Source organism: Ixodes scapularis, unplaced genomic scaffold (genome assembly GCF_016920785.2).
Source record: "Ixodes scapularis isolate PalLabHiFi unplaced genomic scaffold, ASM1692078v2 PGA_scaffold0__279_contigs__length_252992795, whole genome shotgun sequence".
Classification (NCBI taxonomy): domain Eukaryota; kingdom Metazoa; phylum Arthropoda; class Arachnida; order Ixodida; family Ixodidae; genus Ixodes; species Ixodes scapularis.
In genome coordinates this window covers 139,770,166-139,796,942 of record NW_024609835.1, presented here as the reverse complement: position 1 = coordinate 139,796,942, position 26,777 = coordinate 139,770,166, and the positions used below count along the sequence as shown (strand labels likewise).

Genomic DNA, 26,777 nt, shown 5'->3' with positions numbered 1-26,777 from the left:
ACTGCTTAGAATCGATATGCGCGCGCAGATCGCGGACGAAAACACGGGAATCCGCTACGAACTCGGGGACGGATACCGCAAATCGTATGCGCAGCAGATTCGCATTTCACGATGCAATATACACGCGGCAACAACTAGCGTGTTACGCGAGCCGATATCGCGCGCAGATCGCAGACAAAAACGCGGGAACCCGCTATGAACTCGCTTGTCGACACACCGGTACCGCCGATCGCGCCTTTGATGCGCAATTCCCGTCTGACATCGCTTGACGTCCACCGGAAATCGGAGGGTGGGCGATGTTTCGGAATTTTTATGTTACAGATGTTTTGCCAGGTAAACGGGTTGGGCGATCTCTCGGGGGAGGGCGCCCTTACGGGATCTTACGGTAATAGTTATTGCAAAATGGGCAAATGAAAATGATGCAAAAACCAACATTCAAATATATGCGCGCTTTTCAGGGCCGTGACGTCAGTGGCAGGCAGGCTTGCCAGTCGAGCAAGCAGCCAAAAAATAGAATATGCCAATCATTTGTTCCGTGCTGGAGCGCGGGTACTGCAGCGAGCTTCCCAAGCATTCATTTGACACCATGAAACTGCTTCGAATCAGTTTAAAACAAAAATCTACAGCCCAAAGAGTGAACCCTTGCCTTCCACTGACGTCACTTTTTCATTGTTGCCAGTAGAGACTTCGAGCTTGAAAAACGCGGTGAGGACCAAAACTGTAAATTCAATAACTTTGCAAAAAAACAATATTTTGACCTAATACTTGGGATACTATTTTTGCGATGTTTGTTGGTTAGTTTAGCAACATTTCAAGCAAATCGGAGACAATGAAAAAATCGGTGGAGTAGCCCTTTAAAGGGGTCCGCCCAAATGTAGCCCTAGTGAGTAACATAGCCGGAAATGTTTTTCAGGGGGTGTTTTCTTTTGGTGTCAGAAAGAGTTTTACCTAAAATGCTTACAGTAATGCCTATATAAAAAAAAAAGACAAGCGCACACACAACTTTATGCTTTCAGTGGCTAAGCGAACACATTAACACATGAGTACCCAAAGAGCACACATACAATAAGTAAGAGTTATATGTAAAGTTTTGCTCTTAACAACAAGTGTGAGCGACCATATAGCTACGGACAATGCAGCTTGTGCAACCGAGGTGCCTGCTGACAAGGGAGGTTCTAATTATAGCCTCCACTTCATTTAGAGAGTAATCATACATCAAATGTGTGTGTGTTCTCCATAAAAAAAAAACAATTCACAGAGTAGCATTTGATATGCTGAGACGCGACAGCGAGTTTCCGGGACATCCGGTAACTGCTTTCCACTTGGCACATGAAACGCGGTCCTCATGGTTCCTCCTGCTTGTGTCTCGGCATGTGTCAGTTGTAAAAAAATGGGGAGGTATAGCTCGCATACTTTTCACTTTCTCTTGCAACTTTGTTCACTCATAAGCTGACAGTGCGGTGTAAGTTACATGATCAGTTTGATCAGTTATACAACTATCTTTCGCCACGAGATCACACTCTTGCCCCGCATACCCAAGCACACAGAGAGGGGTCAGCCGATAAAAGGGAAGCGGTCGATTGGTCTCGCAAGAGCATAGCTCCCACCACACTACCATCTTAGGGGCCTTTGAGGGGAGGTCACCTTTACCTCCGCCCCTCGAGGTCACTCATGAGCATGCGTGTGACCGTAGCTGGGCGCCAGCTTTAGCAAGCTCCAGTGAGCTCACGGAGGGGACTCGGGCACTAATGCGGGGAAGTTCAGCAACAGTTCAAGGCTCAAGCATTTCTCCCCCTGTCCAGGAACCGCAACATTTCTGGTGTTTCTCCCTGTCCTTAGAAGACTTTCGTTTCTTCTTCTGACTTGAAAAGGATGATGGCTAGGATAATCTTTACGCACTTGGATGCCTTCTTGTGCGCTTATTCCTATTCCTATTCTGGCAAGCAGAATAAACCGAAAAACCAAATATAATTTTTTTTTTTTTTTGACTCAATAACGCGGCGAGTCATGAAAGAAACATTGAGCGCTGTAAAACAAAAAGGGGTGATCGGATAGCAAGGGGGGGGGGGCGGGGGGGGAGCAAGCAAAAAGTTTTGGGGGTGTTCGGACCAGGGAACACCTCTGCTGGCTACGCCCCTGCCCTAGCAGTCCAAACCACATGCCAAAGTTTCAGAACTAACCGTTATCTTATTAAAAAGTTATTAGCGATTTTCTGAAATTTTAAATGGGAAAATAGGGCCCATTTTCGCCCGTTTTCGGTAACATTTGGGTGGAGAATGAGCATTCGGCGATGCATAGTTTATTTTTGCGATGAATGAAATCCCATAAATTTTTTGGGGGACACCCTATATACATGTGCTTTCTGCAACGCATGTTCCACATACACCGACGCACGACATGCTCCGTTTTCAAACGTAACAGGAGAGCTGCGCATGTGCAGAAGGGGTGTGGGCAAGAGCAACTGCTCTCGCCGTGTTTTCCCCAATGCGATGCGGGATGTACATTCGCTGACCAAAGCTGCTGTGGCATTTGTAGTTTTTTTTTTCTGTGTCATATTCTGTTATTTGTTATGTCAGACCACTGGCACTTGCTGCCAGAGCTTAAGCAGCAGCGATGCAGCAAGGATTTGTGCCTTAACGGCATTGCCTTCGAGGATCCCTACACAGTGAGCGAGAAGCGCTGGCGCTCCGACGCCAAGTCGGCCAAGTTGCTGCCGCCAACCTCAATGGTGCACATTGTCATCTAGCTGGCCTTTTCACAGAGCTAATTTATGGCCGACACGGTGCAAGCGTACAAAGCTCTCGATGCCTACAACTACTTTGAGTCTGGTAAGAACTGGTTGAGTGGTATGCGCACGGCGAATATGTCAGGAGTCGTTCGCGTCAGAAATTAAACTCCACTTTGTTACGCCACAGGCTGGGTACAAGACTGCAAGCTCTGGACGCCTCAAGGTGCCGCATTGTGCGTCGTCCTAGCCAAAGTGATACCGCCAGAGGAAGCAGATGCTACGCCCCACGATGCCTGGCTGTAGCGAGCAACTGAGGAACTCTTGGGTGGCAACTTCTATGCAAACACTGTAGGAACGAAGTCCGGGTGGTCTGGATCAGATGACTGTTTCCCTACACATAGGAGTGCCTCAGTGCTGGGAACAAAAATTCCAGGCTTGTGTGGCAAGCCTTCAATGAAGCTTTGAGAACATGATAGTGCTTCAAGACAGGGATGAGAGTAAGAACGAGACAACACAATGTGTTTCATTGTGGCGAGCCTTCAATGAAGGCTTGCCACACAAGCGGTCGTCCGCGCGAGGCAACCGTTTTCTGTGATCCACGCAGACCATACATTTTCTGCGTCTTTCAGCGTCCGTTGGGAACTTGTGGAAGCTTGTTCCACCACTTTTGCAGTACCTTTCGGCACAACCAACAGCCATGCAGCTTTGCGGCATGCCAAAATGCTGCGTCACACATGCAAAGCGCCTGCTGTTTTGCCCACACCTGGCCTGCCTGGCCGATCCAGCGCAATCGCAGCATCAATCCCGTGCATCGGTCTATACCCAAAATTTGGTTATTAAACTGAAAACTGTCAAAAATATTTTTCTACTTTGCTCCGGTAAAAAATTAAAAATAAAAAAACATTTCGATTCAATTTTGGTTTGCAGCAAAATAGTCTAGGTTTTGTTTTGTTTTCGGTTTCCAGCACCAGTTCGGTTCAATAACCTGGTTTTTAATACAAAAGAAGGCCACACACAATTATAATTTCGGATTTTCTGGAACAGTCAGTGCTATAAAACGACATTCTCAAAAATCACTTTTGTGCCCCTTTGGGAAGCTTATGTTCTTCGCCACTTGGCGACATCCAAGGAAACAATTTTCATTGTAGTTCAGCTAAGTATTCAATTACAAAATTATGACTAGCATTTTAATCTAAATGCAACACATCTAGTCAAGATTATATGTGGACACACTTCTTTTTGTGAAAATTGTGGAAACTCGGGGGTTGCATACCTTATCACGTCAAGCATGCACTTGATGTTTTGCTTCTGGGCAGTGAAGGGTGATGCCACAGATGCTTCGGCCACAGAGAGGGACACCCCAGCATGAGCAGCCTTGAGAGCACCACAGTCGTTGGCACCATCCCCACACATGCCCACCTGGTGCCTGCAAAAGTATGTTGCTCATTAGACTGACACTTGCAAATCGTGCTGCAAATCTGACAGTATCTTGTGCCAGATTTATAAAGTACTCTTGGGACAAAAGTGAATTAACATGGAACTTGAGAGATTTGGAGACTTTATGATGCCCACTGCAGTGACACTGTCTCAAAGGCCCATCTCCCCTTGCTTTTCTAATGTTTTAGGTCTTATAGACTCAAAGCTTTATGTGTGCCTTGTACTGTTTTTGTCTTCTCAAAGCTAAGGTGCCGTTGCTCCAACTGCCCTCAATTTTGGACTCATTATCATGTCCTGGGCCAATAAGCCTTTTGCTGTACATGAGGAGGACCAAGCCTCTCCGGTGACAGTCCCTCCCAATACCATTAACATACTGCAGCATACGGTGGTTTTCCACACAGGTTTCTAAGGTGCTCTATGCACAACACCTATGGTACCTACCGTATTTACTCGCAAAATGAACGCACTTTTTTTTCCGAAAAATCGGTGCAAAGTTGGGGGGGTGCGTTCATTACGCGAAGTAAAAGTTTTGCCTTGGTATTTACTTGCATAATGAACGGGCCTTTTATCCCGAAAAATCGAAGTTACTTCTTATCTCTTTGCGCCCAACGCCTGTAACCTAAGCTGTGCAAAAAGAAAAAAAAAAACTCCTTTTTTTTTTTAGTTCCTTGGTTTTTTGGGGCTTTTTTTGTCCGCCTTTCGCAAGCTGTTTTGTTTGCTTAGGCGAGGGCTCTCCGCTTATCTTTCTTATCTCCTTGTGCGCGGCGCACGACCCCCCATTACCAAACTGCGCTGTGCAAAAAAAAAAAAAAAAAAGAAAAAAAGCTTTTTTTTTCGATTTTTTCTTAGTTCCGTTTTTTTTTTTTTTTTTTTTTTGCCTTTCGCAAGCTGTTTTGTTTGCTTAGAGGGCTTCTTCGCTCCTCTTTCTTACCTCCTTGCGCGCGGCGCGCGACCGCCGTAACCAAACTGCGCTGTGCAAAAAAAAAAAAAAGAAGGAAAAGCTCTTCTGGTTTTGTTTTCTCTTAGTTCCCTTTTTTTTTCTTTTTGCCGCCTTTCGCAAGCTGTTTCGTTCGCTTAGAGCGCTTCTCCGCCTCTCTTTCTTACCTCCCTGCGCGCGGCGGCGCGCGAACCCAAAGTCCAGACTGCGCTGTGCAAAAAAAAAAAAAAAAAAGCTCCTCTCCATGTTTATTTTTTCTTGCTTCCCTTGGATTTTTGCGAATTTTTTTATCGCCTTTTGCGAGGCGTTTTGTTCGCCCACGCTGCCCATGCATTAGCGACCTCGCTGCACCAGGATAGAAAAGTGCGTTCATTTCGCGCGCGTGGGGGGAGGGGGTTCAAATTTTTATGTCCGTGTTGGGGGTGCGTTTACTACGCCAGTGAAAAAAAAAGTCGAAATTTTGAGAGCCGACTTGGGGGGTGCGTTCATTACGCGAGTGCGTTCATTGTGCGAGTAAATACGGTATGCTCATAGATTAGACTCGGTAAGCGTGCTAAACAGCTTGAGCTTCAGCATACCCTTGGTGTGTGGCATGTGTTGCAGCATACGACATATGCAACACGCATCTGTGAATATTAATTAATATTTGCATTAGTAACATAAAAACATGTGCCCCCAGCCATATTTTTCCTTTCTATTTTCCTGCACACTTATTTATTATGATGTTGCTGCACTGTCGTCTCCTCGCTCTGTGTAGCTAGCTAGTAGACACTTATTCAGAAAAGACAGGTTATCCACATAGCCCTGTGAGTCACACAAGTTTGTATTATCTATTACCATTACCGTAATATCCTAAACAAAAGCCCACCCTCAAACTTTGGCCCACCCCCCTTTTATGTCAAAATATCTATGTCAAAGAAAATTCTAATATATCCCCCACCCTCCAAAAATAGCAAGTCCAAAGAATCGGGGACAACTGGGCAGAGTTTTCTTTTTAGAAGTCTCCGGACGACACGTATGTATGCATCAAACAAGAAAGTTGCATAAGAGCCTGCTCCTTGTGATAGACTTGACCCGACACCAAAGTATTTGCAAACACAATTGCCAGCTTTATCACTTCACCAGCATCCCCTGGCCCTAACATTAACACACCTCTCCGTCTGACCAGTAGGTCAGACGGGGATGTGTGTTAATGATAGGGCCAGGTAGCATTCCCTTTCCCTCCGTTATTTATTGTTGGGACACCTTCCAGTTCACTAACAGGTGTATGTGGTCTCCAGTTTTCACGGAAATTAAGATTCTGGCTCGTCACCACAACAATGTGATGAGAGAAATTGATGAGGAATATTTTATTGCTACCTACGGAGCGGACACATGCGAGTGCCCCAGCTGTTGCTGTGGCGAATGAAGTTGCTTTTGTCAAGAAAATCGGCAAATTTGTTTAAATTTTTGCAGGCATGCCTCAAGGGGGTTGATTATCTTTTATCTATCTTGCTTTTATGTTTTCCTTTCTGTTCCTTGCAGGAATAAACTTCAGTTGCCAGTCAGTGTTGCGTTCGTTCACTTCTCATTCTTATCCTTCACGTATTGTGTGCTGTTTTCAAGTTTTTATAATGCACCAACTAGCCCAACTTCATGCCTTGTTGCATCACTCTTCGTCGCATCTTTCGCCCACTCGCTCACTCGCTGATTGCACCTGGTTCATTTTTCTATTTTCTTGTTCACTCTTTTTTTTTACTCCATTCATTTTTTTAATACACAGACCAGCAAAGGCTAGAGAGCCTAACAAAGGGATTATAGCGATTTTAGAAAAAAAACTTCCATGGAACAAGCGTTTGCGCTGTATGCCGATCGGCGGTATTCATCGCATGTATGCAAGCAACAGACATTGTGATAGTAAGTGATAAGTAGCCATGTGCAAATAGTGGATTATGAGTTGAAAGCAAATTCGAAGCGAATGGTGGTTTTGGCCGAATATTTTCTATTCGAATATCAAAAAGGTTTTCTACGCCTTTCACTACCATTGCAAAAAGCTTAGACGAAAAACCCGCTAAACTTGTGAAGGTTGTTCCACTTGTTCACTTATAAGCTAAGTTTAATCTACCTATATTTATGAACCGTGACCTTAGAAGTTCTGATGTCTTGGGATGGGAAGTAAACGACGGATTTGATGTAAAATTAATCCTCTAGAGATGGCCAACTATACCCAATTGAGTGAATTTACAAATCTTGCTATATATTATTTCCTTAATCTCGATTTTAAAAAAAATGAATCGCGCTTGATGAACACAGGTTGTAAGGGCATCTCTGCCTAACATAGTATACTTTGCATAACAGTCAGTTTTATTTTGAAACTTTTACTACAATGTAGATATACAGTTTCACAAAGTTTCCATTTCTTTTCATATACAGCTGGCACGCATACACCATCCCACTTTGAATGTATGCTTTTCCTCCAAGCACGCAATTGCAATATTCATACTTTTCCAAGTGTTTATTGTGGCGGGTTACCCTGTTGAGCGCACTTCTTACCGAGCACTGATGTAATGCAGAGAAGCAACACCCGCGGAGCTCGCTTCCGCGGGTATTGCTTCTCAGCAGTGCACCTGTGCTCGGTAAGAAGCAGACTCAACGAGATTAACCCGCCGCAATCAACACTTCGAAAAACGCGAATAGTGCAGTTCTTCTCAAAGCAAATATCGAATAGTGTATTATTCAAAACAACCATCCGAAATTTCGAATATTCGCACAACCCTAGTGATAAGTGATTTATCTGCACAGAAACGATTGCGTAGATGGCGGCGTGCCAGGCAAAGCAGAGGGGAAAAAAATTCCAAGGACACTTAAGCATACTTCTTACGAGTTGTGAATGCGAAAACATGAATGTTGTTCTTTACACCACAACCGCTTCTGATCTTCTCGGCACCGCGGCCGTTTCTGCTCATCTCAGCGGGGGCCGCAGCACCATGGAGGGTGGGGTGGCATTCCTTGGACAAGCCAATGGGAGTCTATCTATCAATCCGCTGCTACAGACTACATACAGGCTTCGCTCCATCGGACAGGGGAATTTAGGTGCCCTTTGGCGCAGGTTCAAAAGCTGATAACACCGGCTCACTCCATAGGACAGTTAATGCTTTCAAATAAAAACTTTTACGCAAAATGCACCTGCTTGCCCATCGCCGTGTGTGTTAAGTAAACAAGGTGAAAGTAGAAAATGAGTGAAGGTGGGTGGCCCAATCTCAAAGATTGGCCTACCCCCCTTTTAAAGCAATAACTTTCAGGAGCTCATGCCACAGAAAAGCCGGCGTCGATAGGACGGGAAGATCCAGAATTGGTTGATAGGGTCATGACGTCACAGCTACATGACCTCGTGCGGGAATTTCAAACAACCCACAATGTTCACGTGAAACGTGACGTCACACGACGAATGAAAGCGATTAAAACATGACGTGATGCGAATTAAAGGTTGCCGCATGTCTCAAATGATTTCACTTTATAAAGTAATTCATTTGCCTTAAGGGGGGACACTACCCAGAAAAAGAAAATTCTGCAAAAAACACTGATTTTGAAAAATTACATATTTACATCCACCAACATCCAGAGAGTATTCCCAGAAATTTTCACTAGTTTAGACTGCATAGTTCATTTTTTTATAAATTGTTTTCTGTCCACCGAAGCTAAAGAAATGGTAGGAAACTGATTTATGAGGTCCCTTCAAAAGGCTAACGATTTCTTTGACTCGCACGGCACAACAGAAAATTGATGACAAGCGGGAGGTATTTGGAACACGATTGATTCTTCCATACTTTGACCTGAGCTCCTGAATGTGTACTAAAAGCTATAGGTATTCTCACACCACAAATCCTGACATTTTCAACATTCAATATTACCCCCTGCATTGAGGACCCTACAGCATAGTGGAGTCACCCCATGAGAATGCTTCATATGAGCCACCTTTGTTACCGACTACTTACCAGTTGGCAAAATGTCTCCCCAGTTATGTTAATAGGAAACCTACGTATCTGGCTCAAGTTTAACTTTTTAATGCGAAAGCATTAACTGTCCTATGGAGCGAAGGCGGCATCGTCAAGTCTCGGAATACACGGCGGGGTGGTCTGCGCAGTGCACCGCTGCACTCCATGCCGGCGCTGCGGCCGCTTCTGCTTCTCTCGGCACCAAGAATGCTTTCACATTCACAACTCAGAAGAAGTGCTTAGGTGTCCTCAAAATTTTTAAGGCAAAAGCCTTACTTGTCCCATAGAGCGAAAAAGCGTAGAAAAAGCCAATAAAGTGCGCCGCTCAATGGGTGACCCTACTTGTTGCATTAGCTAGGCGTCGTCCTTGCAGTACTCCGAGAAGTCATCCTAGACCTCTAGGACGACCTCACTTGTCACATTACGTGAAAAACAAGCGCTGTCGGCGTTGTTGTGCCCGAAAGATGGCCATAAAAATATGTCATCAAGAGTTATCGGCATGATGTCATCAAGCATCATCATACATCATTAGCGTGATGTCATTGCCATAGCGCCGTGTGCAAAAGGTGCGCTTCAGTCTTTATCTGCGCTCGTTGTGTGCTTCGTGCCATTAACTGTGAGGCGACCACGTCTATACATCTACGGCCCCAACATCGGCAGCAGCGTCTACATCTACGGCGGCTTCCGCAGGCAAACGTGGCCGCCCTTGGCAAATATACCACAGCCTCCTTAAGTGTCCTCCTCTAGGCGTCGCTCTCGACGTTGTCCTTAAAGGGCAACTCTGCTTCATTTTTGATATTTAGAAAACTATGTAGCCCTCTTCAGTATCATAAAGAAAGACCCCTTGTCAAATATTACGATCTAATTCCGTTTATATATTTAATAAACTGGCCAGCAAACCTTCAAGCGAGCCAAGTCGCCGAAATCTGCCAAATCTAGCGTGCGGCGCGAGGCGCAATCGTCAGCGCAGTCAATGCCACGGAGTTGGAGCAGCCGACATTGAGCCACTACGTCAGAGGCATGTCAACGTCATTCTCACATTTTGTTTGTTTTTACTTCTGAGAGCGAAATTGAACGATGACGTCATGAGTTTCTCCTCCCGGTGTTGGCTGAACGGCGTTCACGTGATCACCGTAACGCAGATGCGCTAGTTTGCGCTGCCCTGCGCTCTTATCGGTCTGTTTCTCCGCTCCCCTTCTCTTTCGTCTTCTCCCCTTCCTCCTCTCCTCCGGGCCATCACCGTCCACGCCAAGCGAAGCGACCTGCCCGCCTGCCCGCGGCTACCGCGGCGCGTATCCTGTTTCTCGCTCCTTCCCGAACGTCACAAGACCACGTGGTTCGACATGACGTGCCATGACTCTGACGACCCGAGACCAATGTTGCCTGACGCACCGAAGTTTCGGTTTCGGTATCAGCTGATGTTTAAATTAGGATTACACAAATAATATTCCACATTTCGCGAATCCGAAGACGCAGAGCTGTTTAGCAGTGCTTTGTGAATTGGAATCATATGTAAGCCTAAATTTTTCGGTATTGAGCGGAGTTGCCCTTTAAGGTCATCCTAGAGGTCGTCCTAGAAGTTACCCTAGACGTCGTCCTAGACATTGTGCACGAGGTCGTCTGAGAGGCCGTCGTCGGTGTCGTCCTAGAAGTCGTCCTTGACATTGTACAGGAGGTTGTCCTAGATGTCATCCTCTAGGCGTCGTTCTCGACGCCGTCCTAGACGTCGTCCTGATTGGCTTTCGCCTTCTTACATATAAGCAGTCTTAAGTGTACACGTGTAATTTTTTTTCTTCTGCTATTAAATAAAGTGAGAAACAAAATCAAGCTTTATTTCTAGTGGAGAGTCCTATAACGAGGCAAGAAAACAAGCACCCAAAAGAATAAAAATGTTATCTTGATATAAGATCTGCATGGTAGCCTAAAAGAATAATCATTTCAATGCATATGTTCTCTTATCTAAATTTTGATGAGGTAAGAAAGTTGTAGGCAGCATATTTATCCGCTTTACTAAATCTGTGTGTGCAAATGTTGGCTCACACACTCGTGACTCCTTACGACCGGGTGTATTGCAACCTCTCGTGATATCTCACAATGAGATGACACGCTGGCGCCACATGCATGCGACCCTGGAATTGCATCTCACTAGAGCGAAGGTTTTGCAATATTTGCAAGATCAAATGTGCGACTGTCTATGAGAAATGGTCGATTATACTACTGTCACAAGTTTTTCAAGCCAATAGTGAAAGAAGGATGTGGAATAAAATAGGAAATAAACGGAAATCGCAAGTGTTCCACGGCTATATTCCCTGTACGTGCAAGTGCACCGGACCCAGTCAAGCCAGCTCTTAGTAGCTTTTTGTCCGGTGTTTTCTGCATAATGTTGCAGAAATAAAGTTCAATTCAATTTAATACCCGATAGGTGGGGCCAGTGTGTTGTATTCTTGTTGTTAGAGATCACAAGGGGTTTTAACACACCCGGTCGTAAGCAGTCACAGGTGTGTGAGCAAGCCTTGGCTCGTAGCGTGGGCCAAGCTAAAAACCAAAATTTGGTTCTGTTCAAGGGAGGCTTTAGCAGAGATCATATATACTTTTCCCTTTGTGCGCAAATAGAATCATGAACTCCAAACAATGTGAAAGTTAGCAAAAAATAGATTACCCAATCTCTTGAAGGGCTTCAATGAGTTGCAGCTTCTGTTCAGGAAGCATCCTCGCATAAACCTTCCCCTTGTGTGCTAGCTGAAGTATTTAAGGCAAAAGAATAGAAAATGGTCACTTAGTTACTCTCAGTTCGATTTTAATGTGCCGTGAAAATAACTCTGCCATCAATTTTCCATGTTTTATACCCTGTGAAGCTGCAAGATAATTTCTTTTCTGTCAAACTTGGTACAGGAAGTATTTTTTTTAGGCTTTACATATTTGTTTGAAAAAGAGCTGCGCAAGCTACACTAATGCAGTTTGTGCCCATGAGTTATACAACCAAAGGGACATAATAGAAGGGGCTGATCGTAGGAATAAATAAAATAATTAACAAAAATGTGTTAATTAACTTTTTTTATTAGTGAAAATATCAACATTGGTTACAATTAGAAACTAGCCGAGTGTTATTGAAAACCACTAGTAAATTAGTACATCCTAGAAAGACGTGGCAAGTGCGGTGGCATGTTGAAGTTACCACTCGCATGTGCAACAGGTGCAAGGCTGGGGGTGCAAAAAAATGGATGACGGGAGACAGAAAAATCGCGCTAGTGCATTTTTGCACTGCTAACTTTGCGCCTGTTGTGCGAGTGGTAACCTTAGCGCACCACTGCACTTCCCACAGGACCCAACGTTTTTTAAAACATAGTGATTCAGTGGGTTTCGATGACGCTCAGCAAGAGTCTAATTGGAACCCCTTGTTTATTTTCACTCATTTAAAAGTTCATTAAGGAATTTTTAATAATTATCTGTTATTTTGACGATTAGCCCCATATATTAAGTCTCCCTGGCTATATAACTCACCCACACAGACCGTATTTCAATGCTTTTTTTAAAATAAATTTGTAAAGCCTAAAAAAAAAACAGCCTGTATATTTTCCAGCAATGAATTTGTATAAAATTTCATCATCCTTAAATCTAACATTAGTTTGCTTTGTGAAAGAATGCATCCAAGCTACAGTACAGTTTTATTAAATGCTATCTACACAGTAAAAAGATTTTTTAAAAATTATTCTTTGTGTTCATGGTTCAACATTCATGCAATAAAGAAAGGAACAGTCACTTACCTTCTTGAACAGAGCATTGTCGTGTGCTCGAATAAGATGGAACGTCCTTCCATCCACAGCCAAGTGGTAAGTGGATTCAGAAAGAAACGGAACTGCAACCTGTGAGGATTGTATAGTGGCATGATATAAGAAGGAGAAAGGTCCAGTGAATCTCACCAAGTAAGAAATTTACTAATCCAGTTGTACAAGAGGTGTTTGCTTGTACGAAAAAAAAAGTTGCACACGAGCTGAATCAATTATCTGATCAACCATTCAGTTCATGCCTTATTGAGTAAACACACCTTAAATGATCAAACTGTGAATCACTGATAGCTTCTCAAGCAAGATTTTGGTCTGAAAGACAACAAGTGAACTTACATCGCCAGATGCACCATGGCCCAGCGGCAGCTTCTCACTGAGGCCAGGGAATTTGATGTAGCTGTAGCTGACCTTCATGTCACCATACTGTGTGGTCTGGGCATCCATCTCTATGACAGCATCACTTTCTTCAATCATGCCACAGTCATGAGCCACTGCCACTGCAGTCAAAAGGTTGTCCCCTGAAAGAATGTGAAAAGGTAAAAAGTTCTTACTCGGAATATAAGAAATGCAGTGCAATTTATATTTTGCCTGCCAATATGAGAGAGAAAACAATAACTTTTCAATGGCAATGTTGAGCTAAATATCATATACCAAGGGTGGCCAAGCTGCGGCTTGCGGCTCCCTCTCCTACACCCCCCCCTCTCACACACACACACGCACGCACGCACGCACACGCCCCCCCCCCCACACACACACACACACACACACACACACACACTTCCTTAAGACAGAAATAGAACTAGTTTTAAAGCGGATTGCGGTTTCATAGTCTTATCTGCTTTTGACCCGGATAGATTGAAAGTAGTTCGAGTTTCGTTTATTGCTCTCAACAAAAGGTGTGCCCCCCCCCCCCCCCCCCCCCCCGGCTCTTGGAAGTTTTGTGGTTTTGTTTGCGGCTCTTAGGCCGGGTCAGCCTGGCCACCCCTGTCATATACCGTAAAATACCGGGGGAGCACCCAGCCCACTTTAACTGAAAAATGGGTTAATCTAGACATGGGCGCTTGTCCGGTCAAATCGGGCGCCTAAAGAAGAATTTGCGGCATTCCCAAGTTTGGAAAATTTTAATAGTGGGCACTTGAACAAAGTGGGTATTTTACAGTACAGTAAAACCTCGTTATAACAAAGTTGAAGGAGCGGTCGTAATTATTTCGTTATAACCATTAGTTTGTTATAGCCAATGTCCATTTCTTCCCACTATTAACAAGCAAGGGGAATTATGATTGTTTTGTTATATCCATTAGTTTGTTATATCCCATTTTGTTGTAACGAGGTTTTACTGTATACCACTAACTTGATGTTCATAGAAAACATGATTGTTTGCAAATTGATACTATAGAATATTGCCTTCATACACTAGCTATTATTGCAGAAATCTGCGTAATACGTTTGAGTAATATGTATGTCAAAATTCAAAGCAAAACATCCTGAATTAAAGTGCTGCCATAATTATCTTGCATGCCAAGCCTAGATTTGATCCAGCTGCCTCTTTGGCAACATTGCTTCCTGGCTTTTCATGTTTGCCATGATGCGCCTTCCCTGCTCAAGCTGAGACACAGTTTGCAGCAAGCCACAGCAAGGGAAATATCTGCTTTTACCCAGTAAAACCCCCGTTGAAAGGTTTTTTGAGACCTTGGTAGAAAAATATGACACATGATAACTTAACAACCCGATGATGTTCGGGGGGGGGGCTATAGACAATACAGTTAGTATCTCTCCTACAGCAATTTATTAACACGATAGCATTAAGGAGCTCATGTCGAAGAAAGGCCGATGTTGGTGGCGTGATGCGAAAATCATGTTTGGTTGATACCGTAAAATACCGGGCAAGCGCCCACTCAAACGTTGGTGATAATTGCAAAAAAATGGAGGATGGGCGCTTGTCCGGTCGTTAATTTTACATGTAAATGTACTGTGCATATTTTCTCAGATCTCACAAATTTGGTAATGGGCGCTTAATGTGAAATGGGTGGATGCGCGGTATTCTATGGTAGGATCATGATGTCACAGCCACATGACCTCGCGCGGGAATTTCAAACAACCCACAACGCTCACGTAAAAGGTGACGTCACGCTAGAATGAAAGTGATTAAAACATGACAGGCAATGCAAATTAAAAGTCGCTGCATGACTCAAATGATTTCACTTAAATAAGTAATTAATTTTCCCAAAAAAAAAACCCTGAAAAGAAAAAGAAATTTGTTAACAATCTAGTATGGACACGTGCACCAAAAAATAAATTTTAAGTGAAAAAAAATATTTTTAGAGCATTATTGATGGCAACAGATTTATTCTAAATTCTGCGCGCAAAGTTCATGACGTCGCGGAATGGTCATTCACTCTTTCGACCTCAACGAAATGGTCATTCGCTTTTTCCACCTCAACGCAAAAGTGAAGCTGATCCACCTCTCCTCCACGTGCCAGAAATGCCGAGAGAAAACAACAAGGGGAAAGGGGGTAACTACCAACTACATTGCGTCTCATGCCGTAAACACTGATCTAGAAAAAAAATACTTCTTTTCGCGTAAAATAAATTTTTTGACACACGTGTCCCAACCAGACTGTTTAAAAAAACTTTTTTTTTTTCTTTTCAAGAATTATTTAAAGAAAAATTTGAAGAATTTTAGGCGGGAGTCGAACCAACGACTTTTCGGTTGAGAGCCAGACACGGTACTGTCTGGTGTGCCACGCAAGGCACGCTTATTGCATTCCATTCTTAAGCTTAAGCGTCCTCCAAGATTTTCCAGTATCGTTTATGGCAATGAAAAACCACTTACTTTATCACTCCTTTTTTCAAAACTATTCTTCAAAATTAGAGACCTATCTACAATTGTAATGAATAAATACCTATTCATAAGGTTAAGAAAATCGTTAGAGCCCATCGGGGCAATGCAGGTACTCTCCCGTTTCAGTCACTGCCCCTAGCATGTTGGTGCAAAGCGACGAAGCTCGGTGCGCATTCCGGTTCAAAATGACGAAGCTAAATGTGTGCGTGCACACACAGTGCATAATTAAGCAAATTTTCTTTGCACAAAATAAACTAGCAAATGGCAAGAATGATGGGGGACTGCAAAAAAACTTCTTCCCTTTCAAGCCTAGTCCAAGGTCATGCTCACCAGGGCAAGAATGACAGCAAGCACAGCTCAGGCAGACACAAATTAAAAGGGGGTGAGCAGAGCAAAAGGAAGAGGGCAGCCACAGCCCATCTTGTGGCATCGGCCACATCAGGTGGTGGGTTTTGGAGGAAACGCACCAAATGGAGAAGTGGTATACACATATCGGAAAATTTATACATATACGCATACACATAATGTAAAACTGATAACATATACAAAACACAAAGGCACCTGTCTGTGTTCCTTCCTCTTTTGTCCTTGTCTCTTTGTGCATGATTTTTTTACTATGTTCAACATTTACCAACTTGCTTAGCTTACCACCTTGATACACATATCCCTAAGGGAGATCAGTGGAAAAGGCATTTGTGAACATTACAGACAGGAAAAAAATATATGGCAAATTGCTAGGATGTTGTTTGCATGAAACGTTCTAGCATGATAAGCATTTAGCAACAGCTGCACCTCGTGGCTGCACCGATATGCAATCGCTGTCACGTAATGTAAATTTCTCGCTAAATTTGGCTGGTAAGCTGAATTGTATAATTCCCACTAAATTTAGAGGGGAAAGTGAATTTATGTGTAGGTCACATGACATCCAATTTTTCAGCTAAATCTAGCAGGGAAACTGAATTTGTGTATAAGTTACATGGTGCGAAATCATGTGACGTCAATGTTCCTGCTGAATTTAGAGGGGAAACCGAATTGATATTAAGGTCACATGACTTCATTTTTTCCGCTAAATTTAGCGGGGAAACTAAATTGATGTTAAGGTTACGTGACGTCATTGTTCCCGCTAAATTTAGCAGGGAAACTGAATTGGTGTTGAGGTCACGTGACGTCAATTTTCCCACTAAATCTAGCGGGGAAACTGATTTTGTGTAGAGGTCAGTTGAAAGCAAATCACATGACATCAATTTCCCCGCTAAATTTGGCAAGAAAACTGAATTTGTGTAGGTCACGTGATGTCAATTATCCCGCTTAATCTAGCGGGGAACTGAATTTGTGTATAGGTTACATGACACAAAGTCACTAGACGTCAATTTTCTTGCTAAATCTAGCCAAGAAGCTGAATTTATGTGAAGGACGCATGACACGAAGTCGTGACATCACTCTTCCTACTAAATTTAGGAGGGAAACTGCATTGGGTGTTGAGGTCATGTGACATCAATTTTCCCGCTAAATCTAGCGGGGAAACTGGATTTGTCCAGAGGTCACATGACACTAGTAAGTCGTGACGTCATTTTTCCTGCTAAATTTAGAGGGGAAATAGAATTGGCGTTACGGTCATGTGACATCAATTTTCCTGCTAAATCTAGAGGGGAAACTTAATTCAGCTTCACTTAATCTGGCTCCACAAAATCCGGAACAACTAGCCAAAGAATGCTTCACGTTAACATATAAACCAAGAATGTATCAATGAGGTTCTAATATTAGACACAATATGTGTCACAAATGTGTGAGTCAAAAATTAAAACTCACTAAAATCAAAACACTCACAAAAAGGCACTTGCTGAAAGACACTCTCACTATACCCCGTTCCACCTTACGTCCGGATGCAGCGGACGCTACGAGCTATCCTAGCCAATCCCGCTCTGCGGATGTAACCTGTGACACATTTTCCACGTGTCGCTGTGCCCCCTCTCCCTGGTCACGTCACACTCACACGGCCTTGGATTGGCTTCGATGGCTCACAGCATCCGCTGCGCTCAAATGTAAGGTGAAATGGAGTATAGAAGGCAGCAGAGCGTAAGCCCCTCCCATCTTCCAACTCCCCCCCCCCATTTATCTGCTGTTTGCACTATGTCAAAAAGAGGTTTCAATTATTGGAATTGGGCTTCACCTCTTGCGTTGCTGTGGGGCAGGAAAGGACATTCCCAACTAGGTTGAGCAGGTATGTGTTTTCCTTTGAACCATGAAGCCAGATACCATCAGTTGAAAAAAAAAAGTGTTTAAAAAAGGCATTTGCATTATGTTTGAAAGTGTTTGGCATCTAAACCTATACACGTTTTCACCTCAAGAAAAAAGGTAGTTCTGTGCATTCTTCAAATGTTGTGCAAAGTAGTTTCTACAAGATTTGGTTGTCGGAGGACAAAGCTATGCTTTTGGAGTTTGAAATGTGTATGTCTTGATAAGATAATATATATCTAACCTAAAATGCACCAACATACTATATCTCTCAATTCTCCACATAAAGGGGGAAATTAGTAATAATCTGCAGGGGCCGACTTTTTTATTGTGGTTCTTGAGGTGAAAACCAGTATAGTTACTCAGTTATTGAGGCCTTAGTAGGACTTTCTAATAACTCTCAATTTCAAGCTCAACCTTAACCTTGTCACCACTGACGGTGAGCCTGGCTTGTTCGTTGATGCATAGTTGCTCCGACTTGCAAGTGGTTCTTTTCATGAAGTAACCATGGAACAAGGCCACATTCCGTCTAGAATGCAGCCTGTTCAATGGTTACCAAAATGCACTCACAGCTTTCATAGATGGCGGAGAGCATCAAATCGGACCAGAACATTTATGGCACTGAATGGCGGAAGGAAAGAAAATAATGCCAATCTTGCCTGTGGCCATGATAGTCTTTATGGATGCTCCCTCCAGAGTTGCAATGGTAGGTGCACTCTCGGGCTTCAGTTTGTTCTGAAGAATGACGAAGCCCCTGAACTGCAGGTCATATTCGAGTTCTACTCTGAAAGTTTCGAAAAATGTACTGCACTTGTAACATCCCTCCAAGCTGCTCAATTAGCAAAATAGCAAGCACAGCTCATTAATGATAAATTTTAGGGTAAATAGGCTAAAGTTTCATGTTGACACCTACCTTGGTAACAAGTGCATTGCCTGATCCCAGGTGGTGTCATCTGGCAGAACTTTAGAAGCCACTGCTAAAATGCGAAGTCCATGCCTCGTGTAGGTTTCAAGTGTTTCTGTGAAATCGCTAGGGACTGAAAAAGACAAAGTGCTCTAACCTGCTTTGCACTGCACGAGAAGGCTTCCTTTGAAGTCATAAAGTCTCTTGTATCTTTCTCAGGAAGTCGTCTGCATCCCCTCCCCAATACATAGTAGAGAGTCTAGATTTAACAGACGGACCTACTCAAACATGTAAAGCGTTTTCAATTTAAAGGAGTTGTGCAACAATTTCAGTGCTTTTCTTTAATAATTTGGGAGTTGGTGTTTCGACCTTTCAGAACTAAAGAACAAAAACCGCTTTTGTTTGCATTCCCTAGTTTTTATTTTAAAAATGGACAAGATTGAGGTTTTCGGCACCTCTCAACTCCTTCACCATCTTCCAAATCACGTGTGCTGTGACGTCAATGGGGGACGCACGGGGTTTTGATGAAGCTCTCTCTCTGGAGCCATCAGTGAGCAGCGAGATCACCCGCTCGCGACCATGCAACCATGTGCTTGCGCAGCGCGTTCATGGCAAAAGGAGGAAAGTCTCATCCGGGTCCGGCCATCCCCGTCCGGATCTGCCCCAGTCCGGCTTTGCCCCCGCCTCCCTCCGGCTTCTGGCGGCTGTTCGTGGTAGCAGATAAGAGCTGTTGGTTTTGTCGACCTCGGATAGATGGCACCACTAAAACTCCATATAATAAAAGTTTTGTCGATGATACCAGGCTTTCGAGGCATTTATATTTATGTTGGAACGACAAGATTTATAAAAAAATTACCTTTTATCGAGCAGGTATTTGCACAACTTCCTATCTTCTTGCAAGTTTCCCATTGACATCGTGCCTTGTGGTTCTCATGGCCACTGCTTGCGGCTGCAGGTCGGGAAATATTCTAGCTTTTGCCTCGCAATTACACGGCGGGATTGCAACATTTCGAAGGAAGGAGATGTGTTTTGTCCTTTGTGACAAGATAAACAATGTCAAAAGTAGAAGATGCAAATTCTTTCAACATTAAAATCGTTGCACAGCTCCTTTAATGGTGGACGCCTCCTGCGCAGATTGGTCCCAAGTGTGTGTGTGTTGCATTGTCGCATGGCAAGGAAGAAAGTGCACGAAGAAGTGGAGACGATTGCAGGAAAACCACCGCTTTCGTCACCTCCTCGCAGCTTGTGTTGTGAACGCGGCCCATAAACCACGTGACCCTGACCGAGCAGTTTGAAACGCTTTGAAGTTTAGGTACACCAGGTCATAGTAGCCTTTCAGGACAAATTATCAAGCCTAGCCTCCTCTAGTGCCTTTCCTTCCCACTAGTCTTATTCAGGTTAATTTGCTAGTGCACACATTCTGCGTCGGAGAGACATAAAACATGTAATGAAATTGCACTAACTTTTTTATGATGTGCCAGTATGGCTATAGACCAACAAATCCACAAATATTAAGCTATTTTTGCACTCGGTTATGTTCCTCCAAATCTGACCAGGGGAAAACGAAACATACCTGATTCTTCGGTGCACATCCGTATTATCGTTTCTGGAGCGCCCTTGGCATACACCTGGAACCGGTTGCTTCCGGCAGGGGTGATGACCACCGACGCCCTCTGGAGCTGAGACTCGAAAGGGAACTGCCTCACAATGCCAATGGACACGTCACCCTGTTCAAGGAGAACGACATGCGTCTCCCGTTCGTTCGTTGCGAGTTCAGTTAACCTGCTCATACCTTAATCTCATTTAACGGCTTATAGCTAGGGTTCCGTCTTTTCAGTATGGCATACCAATAAACGCTAAAAGGTAACCGCCGATCCGGTTTTATGAAAATCTAGGAAAACCGAACAACCCTGAAGTGGAGCTGTCCTCAAATAATAAAGACCTGACCTTCGAAGAAAGAAATCATTCTCTAAAGATTTACTTTGTGCAGACCAAGAATACAGCCTGCACTGAACTGTCCACGAGGCCGCTTGTTTCCTGGGGAACCGCACCCTTTATCTCGTTTCCTTCTTTTATTGATTCTTGGTATTTGAGTCACGCGCATGTTTCCTGGAGGTTGGAGAATTACCTGGCCAGGTCCGGTTTTGTTAGCTGTCCGGTTTCTGAACGGATAGCCAAAATAGACACCGAAAAACACTTAATCTGTGGAAAAAAATCAACCCCGAAAGAAACACCCCCAAATTCGAGGGAAAAGAAACCCTGAAGATGCAGAACCCCACTTATAGTACTTAAAAATCGGCACAAATCACGAGAAGCGTGTCACAGCATGTAGCAAACATGCTTGCCTTTTCTTCATTGTAGTTTTAGACAAAAATCTAGAATGATGTATGTACTCAGAAAATAGGTTGGCCATAACCAAAGCATGTGTATACCCTTTCTCGTAGAAGTCAAAAAGTCAAATATTGTGATTAACAAATAGGTTATATCAGAAAATAGAACAGGAATTATGCTTGCACCCAAGAAAATTTAATCTTGCTTTATCATTCATTGGCATCCCTCTCTTAATCTAGATGTGCAGGGGTATGTATTGAGTCGATATCCACCACCATATTTACCCAGACTATAGCATGCAATCATATTTATTGAATAAATGTGATATGTAAGCCTTTTATATCCTCTTTCTTGTTTAATGGCCAATTCGTCTGGGCCCGCACCGCACCGGTGCAGTGCGGTTCGTGGTACACGGAAGGCTATAGGGGAGAGGGAAGCGTCCTTCTCTCCTCGCCAGCCTTTCGTGTATAAAGTGGAAAGAGTTTACTGCACTGAACGGGTGCGGTGCAGGCCCAGACGAATTGGCCATCAGTATGTCTTTAAACGAGAAAGTCTGCAAACTAAATGAAACAACCTTATTCTATAGCCATGGCTGTAAAAGCTTAATTAACATGACGTTATTAGATACTCCTAAATTGAATGCAAGTTCCAGTAATGATTACTAGTTTACACTAGCTTCCATTTTTCTAAACCTTAATAACTGTACAAATTGCTTTTTTTTTTTGTAGTTGAAGGCTCCCAACTATTATACTCGCTAGCAAATTACACTGTTAGTTTAAAGATCTTACAATTTCTAATTGAAATATATATTCTGCAGCCTTGCAAATTCTGCTTTACAAATATCTGGTCCATCACTTGAGTTTTCATTCTTACATGACAATGCTTTTTATGGGTTTATATTTAACCCGTGTTTTTATGACATCTGACTGTTAGTATCACTGTAGTTGAGCCTCTCCATAGCCTGATTTTTTTTAGTTGTGGTTTGGGAGAGAAAAATTTGCAATGGGTAGAAAAGGGCAAAACTCATAAATTATTGCTACAGGATTTTTTTTTTTCATGGTGCTATTGCATTTTAGACATCTTTATACATTAATTTTTTTTTAAACAAAAACAAAAGTTAATTTAGGTAAACTGGTGTTTACCTCAACCATGTTCCGTGGCCTCACAATACGTGCCGGAGTCCTCTCAAAGCTTACAGCATCAGTGGATTCCGGTTCTTCCAATACCTGAAGATGACAGTCACATTGTTCTGGTTCAAACTAAAACTCACAATAGTGTAAATATTGTCACTTGTTCGAACTCGGTGCTTCCAAAGAGAAGTGCTTATAACTGAGTCAAAAGGTTTGTAAATTCAGCATGCTTGAGATTCAAAGGAAAGCATGAGCAGCTATGCACGAGACTGACCTCACTTTTTATCCTTGGAATCCTTGGAACAGAAGATAATTTGTAAAAACAAAACAGGCATGTCTTGTAATTTAAAAATGACAAGTTTGCTCGTCCCTTAATCTTTTCATGCTTAAATACACTAAAAGATTAAGAGAAGCTGAAATGCACACAACAAAAAGAGATGTATTTCGTGCCCCTCTTTACATAGTCAAAAAGACCATGAGTGAATCCTCTATCCAACCCTTCATAAACACGTGACTACTTCAAAGCTGCTTCAATACTGAACGTAAAAAAAGAAAAATATTCTCATATATAAAGTAGTATTAAAAAAAATATATCGTGCAACTCACTTCAACATGCATGTTCTCTTTCACAGAGAGAGCAAACATTGCAAAACAATCTCTTCAGCTACCTCTACCTTCTCTGCCCCTCCATAGAACAAGATACTTGCTATTGGTTTCGTGAGCAATACACAGAATAAAAGAAAACAAGTGGTATGGGAAGGCTGGGAAAGATATTGAGGACCCCAGGACTTCTTTCATTTATTAATAGACCTTTACAGAAGCCTTCTTTTGCCCTCACCAGCTGTTCAGCAATTTGACTAGGAATTATTTTACAATCTAGGCCTCTAATTTTCAAACACAAATCCTAATAGCACCATAATGAGCTCACTCACTTTCACTTATTCCATGAGTGAGATGACATTACGAAACAAAAATGAAACTATCATTGGTGTATCCTAAGGTGTATCCTAAGGTCCTGGAAAAGTAACTCCTAGCTCCCCATACAGTAGCTCACCATTTTAACGCAATAGCATAAAGGAGCTCGTGTTGCACAAAATCCGGTGTCGGCGTCGGTGAAACGGGGAAATCCTGATAGGTCGATACAGTCTTGACGTCACAGCCACTTGGCCTCGTGTGGGAATTTCAAACAATCCACAACGCTCACAAGAAACGCGAGGTCACGCGTGAAATGAAAGTGATTAAAACATGACATGCAATGTGAATTAAAACTCGCCAGATGTCTCAAATGATTTCACTTTATAAAGTAATTCATTTGCCTTAAAGAAAAATTTTAGGAATTTTAGGTGGGATTCGAACCCAAGACCTTTCAGGTGCGAGTCAGACATGCTACCGACTAGGCCACGCAAGGCACACTTGCATGGCTTGGGTACGAGCGGGGGTTCATATGTTTAGCTATCGCGTTACACTCTTTTGGTGAGCCAATCCTAATTTGCGGTGACATGTTGTTTTATAAAGTACTTTCTTGTATACCGAGTAGTCAAGTAAGTGCAAATAGTATATTGTGAGTTCGAAGCGAATAGTTGTTTTGGTCCGATATTTTCTAATAGAATATTGAATAGTTTCTTAGTCTTTCACTATCGTGCACCATGCCCTTAAAGGGCAACTCCGCTCAATTCCGAAGATTTCGGGATAATGAGTGATTTCGAATTAAAAAGCCCTACTAAAAGGCACTACGTCGTTTGCTTCACGAAAAATGGGATATATATTTTAAAATATAATTTTAAACACGAGCGGAATTCGAAACCAAAACTTCGGCTCCATCCGGCAACATTGGCCTCGGGCCGCCAAGTACATGGCCATCACGTGGTAGGAGATGTCACGTGATCCTCGGCCCAACGACGGGCGGGATGGGGGCGGGCGTGCGGCAGGCGCGAGTGTCGTCTGCGCCGCACTCTTCGCCACGTTTTGGTGTCTACGGCATTCAACGACATCTGCACAACTGCGGCATAAGTCTGCGACTCTGCGCACGTGGTGTCCATAGTGTGGACGAAACTCCGAGAGGCAATAATCACAAACGGTGTGACGACGACGGTGGTTGTGACGCGGAAGACGGCGGTAACGGCGGGACCACGGCGGGCGGTTGGTCTGCTCCCAAGAAGCGCGCTGCGCAGGCGCGTACGCCAATCACGTGGACACCGCTGAGCGCCGAGAGGCAACGTTGCTGACGTCATGCGCTACGCTCGATCGGAGAAGTAAAAACAAGCAAAAGGGGGCCATGATGATGACGTTTAGCTCAATGTTGGCTCCGCCCATGCCGTAGCCTTCACTGCGCTGTAGGTTGCGCCTGAATTCGCCCGCTCAAGTCAGCCGATTTCGGCAACTTGGCGAGTTGCAAAGTTTGCCGGACCGTTTAAGAAACATTTAGACAGAACTGCGTCGTAATATTTGACGTGTGGTCTTCCTAAGCGATGCTGAAGAGGACTGCATTGTTTTTTCAAAACCAAAAATGAAGCGGAGTTGCCCTTTAAATAAGAATTCATCCTAACTAGAGAAGGTTGCTCCCAACCTTCCAACTGTCCACGAATGAGCACGGTTATTTTAACATAACTACTACATGAACAGTTGCATGAAACAACAGATTCGTCGCAGTTATCCTAATCGAGGGGATTTATAAATCTGCTTGCTATATGCAAATATTCTTTCTTCCATTTCATATTTGACGAAATAAAAACAAAGCAAGCATGAATGACGAACGCGGGCTGTCAAGACATCGCTGCCTAACATATACTACTCTCGCATAATCGCGGCGGGCTCGCCTCGTTGAGTGCGCTTCTCACCGAACCACTGGGCACTGCGGGGAAGGTATACCCAAGGAGCCCACAAGCCCCATGGGTATTGTTTCCCCGCAGCACATCGGTGCTTGGTGAGAAGCATACTTAACGGGGTAACCCGCGGCGATCAACACTTTCAGAAGTACGAATATCCCAGTTCACATCGAAGCGAATACCAAATAGCGTATTATTTGAAACTACTATTCGAAAATTTGAATATTCGCATAACACTAATACCCAAGATTTTGTTTTCCGCACACCGGCGAAACAAACTCGCATCTTAGCACCGCCGCCACAAGTGGCATTGGTGCTTGCAGCATTGAAAAATAATTTTCCTGTTTTGACATACACAAAGACAATATCACTGTAAGAGATCTGTGGAGATAAACATGACTGATAAGTTGATTGCATACACAGTGCCAAAGGTGCCTATGTTGGCGAGGAAAGCTATCAGTATTATGACGCTCCACAGCAATCTTCGCTCTGCTGGTTAAGAACAACCCTTTCAAAGCTTCGAAGATTTAAAAGGACCGAAATGGTGATTACCATGGCAACAAAGACCAATCAGCCAATTGTCTCGCAAGGCTTTGGTCGTCTATATGATAGTATCTGTTTGTGTCCCGCTAGTAGGCAGGGAAGGCAATGGCACTACTTGCCTGGGATCCAGTGATTTTAGTGAAGTGGTTCTCAACTACGGGTGCTTTGGGAACCTCTTCTGGATCGAATTTATCAGTTCCCGCGTCACGTGGTTTGCAGCCGGTTTTTGATAAAGTTTTGCTGTGGCGTCCCCAAAGATAGCCCACCCCATGTTTTTTACCATTTACCTCTTCATTTCGGTGGGTGCCCTTTCGGAACTTTACGGTAGGCTTTTTCAGGAAATATCTACCCAATGTCAGTTTCTCAAATGTCCATACCAGTCTTTACTATAGAGGAGGGGTTTTTCTGTATCTACAGCGTGGGCGAAATGGATTGAACACACTCTAAATTGATCGCATATATCACTTCCTTAACTTATCGCGCTGGGATTTACTATAGAAGTGCTCGAAGCTGGTGTATTCATTAATTGAGAGTATGAATACATAAAACCTCCACGGTCAAAAAGAAAAAAAAAAAAAACTGTTGTCTATGGAAAAATGATTACTAAGCCTTTTCTCTCAAAATCATCGAAAAATCGCTGTAGGCTATCTGGCGTTTACTATTATTGAAAAATTTGTGAAATGGAGACTATAGAATTGGCTTACCTACTCTTCACTTTATTTGGCCTAAATAAGTGCCACAGCAAGCAACACATAATATTTTCTAGTGTACATGCAAAATAGAGGGAAAACAGTTTTAGATTTTTCTTGATTTACTCAGGTGAGCCAATCTTGCCACAATTTTAGCGAAAGCTTCCACCAACTTCAAGCAACTCTGTACTAAATCCCAGCACGACAAGAAACTGATTTATGCGGTCAGTTTAAAGTGCGTTCGATCCATTTCACCCATGCTGTATATCATCAACATACAATTTAAGAGAAACAAAGAAAGGTGAAATAGGCTCAAGGTTCCTGACTACTTCCAACCTATGCTTGTAATTTAGTACATGAAAACAGTTGATGACCCATTGCTTAATATCAAAAAAGTTGACTGTGCATGCTTGGGTG

General features: G+C 43.3%; 1 protein-coding gene across 5 annotated transcripts in view; it reads right to left on the bottom strand.

Moving 5' to 3' along the window:
- LOC8026746 (polyamine-transporting ATPase 13A3) overlaps nt 1-26,777 on the bottom strand; it is a 63,592-nt gene that overhangs the window by 16,345 nt on the left and 20,470 nt on the right. For all 5 annotated transcript variants that reach the window (XM_029985503.4, XM_042289938.1, XM_042289941.1 and 2 more), the window contains 8 exons: nt 22,316-22,399; nt 20,416-20,569; nt 18,852-18,975; nt 18,598-18,722; nt 13,198-13,379; nt 12,841-12,939; nt 11,736-11,815; nt 4,002-4,154 (listed from right to left, as the gene is read on the bottom strand). In XM_029985503.4, coding sequence (XP_029841363.3) covers nt 4,002-4,154; nt 11,736-11,815; nt 12,841-12,939; nt 13,198-13,379; nt 18,598-18,722; nt 18,852-18,975; nt 20,416-20,569; nt 22,316-22,399 — 1,001 coding nt within the window. The remainder of the gene's footprint in view (nt 1-4,001; nt 4,155-11,735; nt 11,816-12,840; nt 12,940-13,197; nt 13,380-18,597; nt 18,723-18,851; nt 18,976-20,415; nt 20,570-22,315; nt 22,400-26,777) is intronic.